Source organism: Pteropus alecto, unplaced genomic scaffold, assembly GCF_000325575.1.
Source record: "Pteropus alecto unplaced genomic scaffold, ASM32557v1 scaffold195, whole genome shotgun sequence".
Lineage (NCBI taxonomy): Eukaryota > Metazoa > Chordata > Mammalia > Chiroptera > Pteropodidae > Pteropus > Pteropus alecto.
In genome coordinates, this window is record NW_006438073.1 from 9,799,971 (window position 1) to 9,808,056 (window position 8,086).

The 8,086-nt window shown below is 66.9% G+C and overlaps 1 protein-coding gene across 1 annotated transcript in view; it reads right to left on the reverse strand.

Moving 5' to 3' along the window:
* Positions 1-2,860: 2,860 nt before the first annotated feature.
* The window catches only part of FRMD1 (FERM domain containing 1), a 13,873-nt gene continuing 8,647 nt past the window's right edge, over positions 2,861-8,086 (reverse strand). Inside the window, 6 exon segments of the mRNA XM_006915087.1 lie at positions 2,861-3,061; positions 4,281-4,363; positions 5,563-5,874; positions 6,232-6,406; positions 7,149-7,214; positions 7,849-8,011. Of these exon segments, the coding sequence (XP_006915149.1) occupies positions 2,861-3,061; positions 4,281-4,363; positions 5,563-5,874; positions 6,232-6,406; positions 7,149-7,214; positions 7,849-8,011 (1,000 nt within the window).

An 8,086-nucleotide genomic window follows, 5' to 3' on the forward strand; every position in this document is an offset into this window, starting at 1 on the left:
GTGAGTGTAGGTTTGTGTTTGTGTGCGGGTGTCTGTACACCGTGCGGGTGTCTGTACACCATGCGAGTGCAGGTGTGTGTGCATGTGCGTGTGCGGGTGTGTACATTTGTGTGTGAGTGTAGGTTTGTGTGCATGTGCACGTGCGGGTGTGTACACTTGTTTGTGTGTGAGTGTAGGTTTGTGTGCATGTGCACGTGCGGGTGTGTACACTTGTGTGTGAGTGTAGGTTTGTGTGTATGTGTGTGGGTGTCTGTACACCATGAGTGCAGGTGTGCGTGCATGTGCGTGTGCGGGTGTGTACACGTGTGTGTGTGTAGGTTTGTGTGTGCACGCGTGCGTGCACAGGGCCTGGCACCAGCAGCGCACTTCTGCCCACCCCGCTGACGGCTGCCTTCTACGCCATAGCGAATCAGTCCACGGGCAAGACTCTTGTGCTCAAAAGTTTCTTTAAAGTCACAGACCTTAGGCCAGAGCCCCACTTCCTACCTTGGGGATGGCTTTTCATATGACCAAAATCTCAGGGAGAGCAGAGGCTCAGGCCCCACACAACTGTGGACGCCCCTGCCCAACCTTCGGACCCTGGCCAGTCTGCCAGGACCCCTTGGCCTCCTGCTCTGTGGCCATAGGCCTGGTGCCCTCCGTACAGGGCCCTCGGTACATGTGCACCTCTGGCACAGGGCCACCTCTGCCGACCCCCTCACCATGCTCTGTGCCACTTGGCATCTGTCCAGAGCCAGCACATACCCGCCCGGTGGCATCTGTTTAATGAGGGAAAGACTGGGCACGCGAGGCCACCTTGAGCACGGGCCACTCCTGCCTGCCCCTTCCCGTGGTCTCACTGCCCTGGCAATTCCAGACCACATTCGAAGGTAGGTTTCTTGTCACGAGCTCCGTGTGGCACGGGCTGTCCCGGTGTCCCCCTGTCCAAGCAGCTCTAGGGCACGGTGGTTATGGCAGTGGGTACAGCAGGTGGCCGTGGTGCCCACTGTGGGGTCTTTATCACAGGTGCCAGGCGCACACAGAAAGGACCGAGGGGCCAGGCCGAGGGGCACCCGCCTGGCCGCAGCAGCCCCCACCCCCACCCCGCTCGAGCTCCAACGTGAGTTGGGGAGATGTGGCCAGTGCAGCGTCTGCACACGGGCAGAGTAGGCAGGGGACGACCTCATGGGCTCTGTGACCCACCGAGTACTCGGGACAGGCTGACAGTGAAACAGGCCAGTTCACCTAGGAGCGAGGGCGGCAGGTGTGCACGTGGGTCTGGGCCACAGGTAAGTGCAGCCACACTGCACGGAGCCCCCTGCTGAGCCTCGGGGGGGGGCAGGGGTCTGACCTATCGAGTCCCACCTGTCAGAGTGGCCTTTCTCACAGCCCACTTGGGGTTAGGAAGCAGGTATGATGTGGCAGGTGGCCTTTCCTGGAGGAAGGCCACCTGCAAGCAGGGCCCTTGAGGCGGGAGGGGAGCGTGCCTCGCCCCAGCTAGCTGCCTGGCTTTGAAGGGAATCACAGCCATGCTGATGGCCACTGTCAACATACACCTGACCCGCGTGGGTCCAGTGTCCACCCCCGTGGACGCTGAGCCCGGGGCCACACTCCTGCTGTGCTCGTCTGCACACCAGCTCGCAACGCACAGACTGAACAGCTGCAAGGGGAGGCAGCAGCCCCCCAAGACGCTGTCCGGGCCCCACCAGCGGGGACTGGAGTGGTGCTGGCTGTGCAGGCCATGGGGAGCACGGAGGCTGGGGAAGCGCTGGTCCTCCCTGATGGGTTGGGGGGTGGCCAGCGAGCAATCCAGCTGGGAGCCCAGAAGCCCCACTGACGACAGCTCACAGCCCTTGGCACGGGTGGCTATCTGGGGTGGAGGTGGAGAAAGGACACGTGTCACCCTTACTTCTAAGCGGTACTGTGACTGGAGGAAGGGCAGAGCCTGGGCCTGCACAGGCGCCCACGCGTCCCGGCAGAGAGCAGGGACGTCCAGGACACAGCGTGGCTGTCGCTGGGGCCTCCTGCTGGGGGTCTGATGAGCTCTGTGGGGACCATGGCTGTGTGCCATGGGCACTTGTGCGCATGGCAGGCGGGGCATCGCCGCAGGGTGTGAGGTGACAGAGTTGGGCCCGCCTCACAGAGCGGCTTCTGTGGGCAGGCCCAGGGCTGTGAGCTGCAGGACGCGCAGAGAGGTCGAGGGGAAGCCTGCGGCCAGCAGTGACCAGGACCTGAGCTCAAAGGGCTTCTGGAAGGCCTGTGCGCTTGGCCGGCCATGGGCGGAGATGGTGGCAGAGAGCACCCCCAGGGCCTCCCCCCCAGCTTAGAAGCTCAACCCCACGTGCCCCGGGCCAGGGTGGGAGGGGACCCACTCTTCACCTCCAGACTGACGTCGGAGCAGCTCCACACCTCCGACAGGTGGAGACACAGGAGGGAGTGTCGGGAGAGGGCGTGGCGCCCAAGGCCGTGGTCAACCGGGCACCAGGCTATGGAGGGAGTGTCCAGGGCAGAGTCAGGGACAGCCCGCAGCCCCGACGCGGTGGCAAGACGTGAGGGCAGCAGAGCTCTGTGGGCGGGGCCTGGAGTACAGACACGGAGCCCGCTGGGACGGAGCCTGCGGTGTGGATGGAGCCCCCCGGTGGGCGGAGCCTGCGGTGTGGATGGAGCCCCCGTGGGCGGAGCGCGCGGTGTGGATGGAGCCCCCCGTGGGCGGAGCCTGCGGTGTGGATGGAGCCCTCGTGGGCGGAGCCTGCGGTGTGGATGGAGCCCCCGTGGGCGGAGCGCGCGGTGTGGATGGAGCCCCCCCGTGGGCGGAGCCTGCAGTGTCTGGGACCCCGCGTTGTGGGCGGCGCCCCTTGTGGATGGAGCTGCTCCATGGAGCCTACACCACAAACTCCTCCGGGAGCTGGTCATCCCAGAGCCGGTCCAGGGAGAGGTAGTTCGTGGACCTCTGCTCGCCTTGGACCCTGGGTCTGGGGTCTAGCGCAACGCCAAGGCTGCGGCTGCGCGGGGCGGGCTTGGGGCGCACGTCGTCCAGGCTGCGGCCGTGCTGGTCCGGGGGGCGGGCGGTCGCCTCCGGGATCTGCAGGGAGAGGGTGTGCCCTGTAGCCCCTTCCTGTCCATCTCACCACTTCAGTCACAAAGCCCCGCCCAGCTGTCCTAGGTTGACCCCTGCAACTCCGCCCCCCACAGCACTTAACACCAGGGGACTTGGCAGCCCCCTGCGCCCCTGGCCCTGGGCTGCTGCGCGTGCTGCCCTTGCCGGAGATGCCCGCGCCGTCGCCTTGTCTTCTGCAGGCCACTCCCATTGTCCCCTCGCCCAGAGGGTCCCTCGACCTGACACACGGCCCACCTGGCTGCGTCCCCTTGGCGACACCGTTGAGCTGACCCTGTACCCCCTCTGCGTTCTGGCGGGGCGCAGGCCCAGGGCAGCGAGGTGGGGGACTGGCCTCCGCAATGGGCCCCTCCGGCTTCTGTGCTGTCACAGAGGTGGCTCATCCAGGAGGAGCGCGCGCCTCTGGGCGGGAACCTAAGCCCTGCGGCCCACAGAGCCCACCCCTCGCTGGGAGGGCCTGGGGCCCCACGCTCTCTGCTCCTAAACGCATCGGGTCTGGACTCTCACTGGGGGCCCTGGGCGGATTTTCAGGATGAACTTGAGAGCACCTCCGAAGTCGAGGGCAGTCCCCTTTCATGTGCGAGGAAACCTGTCCAGCACCCCAAGCTGGCGGTAGGGGTTCCGGCCATGTTGGGGAGCTGAGTGACTCCCTACGGAACCGTTTTCAGCCGTGCGCCCCGGATGGGAGCCACCGCAGAGGGGCCCAGTGCCGGGTACCGGGTGTCTGGAATGTCCAAGCGGGGCCGGGCCAGGCGCCCCGGCCACCTTGGGGCGGGCCCCGCCCAGGGCTCTGGCCGGCCTCCCCCTCCCTCCTGCGCCGGCTCGGTCCCCCTCTGAGCGAATCATCGAATCATCGCCCACAATCTCTTTTTCCAGGGGCGTCACCCACAGGTCAACTCCCGGCCATGCCGGGCAGAGCACCCCAGAACCCGGCTTTGGCTCCGCCCCCACGCCAGCCTATCCCCCTACCCCCCCACCTGGGCATGGCGGGTGGAGGAGGTGGGCACGGCCACCCCTGCGCGCACGCCCGGCAGGACCCCAGGCCGCGAACCGCGTGCCCACTCCTGCGCCGGGGCGAGGGGCGCCGGCCCCCCACCTTGTTTCCAGAAAACCGCACCACCCACCCCGCCGCCCAGGCACCCTCCTCTGGGCCTCGGGGAACCACAGGCCCCAACGGGGGACGTACCTGGGCCGGATCCTCAGCACTGCGGCCCCTCGTCCTGACCAGAGGGACCGGCGCCGCTGCCAAGCGCCCAGGGGGCGGAGAGGCTGCAGGGAGGGGAGGGGTCATGGGCAGGGAGGACCAAGTCCAGGGAGGACGGCTGCCCACCCCATGAGGCGACTTCTCTTCTGGGGACCCTAACTCTGAGATGGGACTCGAGCCTCTGTGGCCCTCACAGCCTCTCCTCCTGGGGCTGTCGGAGCTGGGGGGGCGGGGCTGACCTCAGCAGTGACCTTGGCCTTCCACCTGCAGGGCTCAATCATCCTCTATCACAGACACGATCACCTGTTCCCCACGCGAGGCGTCTGAATGCCCTTTAGTGAGCAGTGGGTTCCATGGGGCACGCTTGGGGTGGTCCAGCCCTCGGAAGCGAGGCCCCGGGGCCCAGGACGTACCCCACGCCCCTCCCCACAGGGCTGCCCAGGCCTCCCCTGCAGGAATAAGCAGGGCCCCAGCCCTCTCCCTGCCTGGGGCTCACACTGCCCTGAGCCTCCAGCATGGCCGCCTTGCTTGACCAAAGGCTCTGAGGTCTAATCAAACAAACTGTCACCAGGCAAATGCTGCATCATCATTGTTCACGCTGGACACTCAGAGGTGGCCACCAACTTGTCCTTTACCAGGGCCAGCCAGATACTCGGAATGTACAGGTACACATAGCAGGTCACAGACAGAGACCTCCTGACCCTGGGTGGCCCTGGGTGACCCTGAGCGATGCTGATACTGCATGCTCCTGGGTGGCCCTGGGTGGCCAGGCCCTTAGGCTGGTCCCTACAACTACCCACCACACCCACGGTCAGGGGACCTGCAGACATGCAGGGGTCAGGGGTGACAAGGTGCTCTGCGGGGAAGCCCCACACCCCCATATCAACCAGGAAAGTGTCCCCTGGCACAGGAGCTCACGCTAGGCTGAGCGGACACTCAGTCCAACAGCTCCTGTGAGTGGCCATGATGGCGGCCATGGCCATGGGACTTCCACTGAACCCAGCAGGACAAGAGCGGCCAGAGAAGAACCTGGCTGAAACGCTTTCCGGTGGCCAGACCCAAACGAGGCCCGTGGGCCTCCCGAGGTCAGCTGCAGAGAGGACGGAAGGGCCGCCACCCCCACCCTCCACAGGCTGGACCCTGTCCCCCTGCCTGACCCCAGGCCGCGGGCCACCGTCACGGCTCAGGAACGTCAGGCCCACGCACCCTCTCTTGGCCACGCACAGCGATGACTGGGCGGGGGGCGCACCGGCCACATGCTCACCGTCCCTCTGGTTCTCGTCCCCAGTGTCCCTTTCTGGCCGGCTTCTGCTGCTGTCATCTGTGTCCCCACTGCTGTGGCTGGTGCTGGAGCTGCAGGACAGCGCCTCCCCACAGAGCGCCTCGGTCCCCAAGGGCCCATCCACCGACATCTCCTTGGACTCCACGCGGAACCTGCCGAGGCTGCCGGCCGGGTGGAGTGAGCGGTGGGGGGAGGGGCGCCAGCAGCTGCGGCCCCCACCGTCCTTGCCGCCGGCCGGGGGCAGGTCCAGCTCCGGCGCATCGTCCACAAATGACTCCCGGTAGCACTTCTTCTCTGGGCAGAGAGAGAGAAGGGACAGCAACGTGACCGTGTCCAGGAGCTGCAGTGGCCAGCAGGAGCCCCGAGGTCCTGCCGGCCCCACAGCCTGAGCTGGCGCCACGGCTCCGGGAGATGCAGCATGTGGGGGACACCAGGGCCCTGCGAGAGCTGGAAGGATGGGGGTCACCACCACGCCCTCCAACCAGGTCTGGGGGGGGACACAGGAGCCAAGAGCCCACGCCCCACGATGGGAAAACAGGTGCGAAGGGCTGCGGTGCCCTGAGCCGATGGGCAGGGGGAGTTCGGGGTCCTCCAGGAGCCCAGACCGGGGGTGGGGTGGGGTCGCAGTCAGGGAGGACACGCGGTGCCCACCTCGCTCCTCCTCCAGCTGCTGCAGCCTCTGCAGCGCGGGCCGCAGGGCGAGGTGCCGCTGGTGGCTGGTGCGGAGCAGCCGCAGCAGGTGGCGGGCGCGGGCGGCACAGCCCGTGTGGTACACCAGCTTGCGGGCCGCAGGCAGCCCGTCCGGCCGGATCTCGAACGTCTTCCCCTGAGCGAGGAGGAGACGGGATGCGGTCAGGGAAGCCAGAGGAGAGGAGCGTGGGTTCCAACGGGCGGCGGCCGCCCCGACCTGGTCAGCGGCCACTGCTTCTGCCTGCGAATCTGATTTGCATGTGCGGGCGGTTTCTCTGCGGGCAGCGAAGGGCGCACATCACCCTACTCTCCGTTATGAGCACGCAGGACACGTCCCCTTGGCCATCGGGGCGGGGCGCACGGGAGCGGGACTGGACCCCAGGGCTCGGGTTCACCGTCCAGAGAAACAGCCAGCCTGGCCTGGTGGCCCTCACTATCCCTGCCCTTCTGCTCCCAGGGCCAGGCCTGGGCCAGGGTGACTGCGTGGTGGCCACAGCTGTGCGTTTCTGTGACCTCCGCCTCATTTCCTTTCACGTGCTCCACGTGGGAGCCAGAAGGTGGCCTGGTGCCAGCTCCTCCTGGGGCAGAGCGCCAGGCCCGGTCTGGCGGAGGACGGGGTGCCCAGTAGACGGCCTGGAGGGCAGGCTCTGCCCGGCTCCCCAGGCTCTTGGTGGTTAAGACCCGTCCCACTGCGCCCCCACCCGATACGCACCAGGAACGCCAGCTTCCCAATGTGGGCCCAGAGGAAGTCGTAGAGCAGCTGCGGGGCGCCAGTCACCTCCTGCAAGACAGCGGAGTCCGTGTCCCCAGGGCGGGCCCCAGGGCCGCAGGCACAGCAGGGCCCTCGGCGGGAGGGGCTCTGGTGTCCCCCTGGTCACCTGATAGATGCGCATCCCTTTGGGAGTCAGTGCCAGCACAATGGTAGCTCTGTCTTCCTTCTTATCCTACAAGGACATCTACGTCAGCGGTCTGACCCAGTGCGCGGTGGCTGTGCTCCCCAGGGCCATGCGGGGCCACCCCAGGCCCTTTCCACCCCCTCTGACAGGAGGCCCGCTGTCTCCTGATCCTGCCTCGTCATTGTCCCGTCCCTGCCTCGTCACCTTCTCAGACTTCCACTGCCTGGATACGGTCGTGAGCTCTTTAGGCCCCACTGACAGGCCCTCAGCCCGACGTCCCTACAGAACAAGTGTCACGCTGCCCCGGACACCGGCGGGAGAGTAGCAGAGGCCACCCTTCACACAGTCCCTTTGTCCCCACGTTGGGTGGGGCAGCATTCACCGCAGGAAGCTGAGGGGGCTGGGTTCCAGGACGCTCCCCGCAGGTGTAGCCGTGCACACGGGGGACACAGGGGACAGCGGTGCCACCGCCGCACACCACCACTCAGATGGCAGCCCACACGCTACTGCACGTCCTTCCATTCTGGGGTCAGCGTCTGGGCATGGGTCGGCCATGGGGACACTGTCCTCCTGTCCTGGTGTCAGAGTCCGGGCCGCCCAATGCCGCTCATCTGGGGCCCTTGGCTGAGGCAGCTCCGAGGCAGCCTGAGCCCTAATGTGCCCAGCGGCCACAGGGCATGACCTTGAACAGCCTGAAGAAGTGGACGGGCACGTCCTCCAGCCGGCAGGCCTCCCTGATGAAGCGCAGCACGGCCTCCTGGGGGCTGAGGCCCCGCTGCTCGCGGTGCACGGCGGGCACATGTCTGAGGATGTAGGCGCTGCCCCTCTTGGCGATGATCTGAGGATGGAGGAGCCATAGCCTGTCAGTCCTGCCCGCCGCCCGCCCGCCCCACGCCCTGCCCACCACCGCCCGCCGCGGG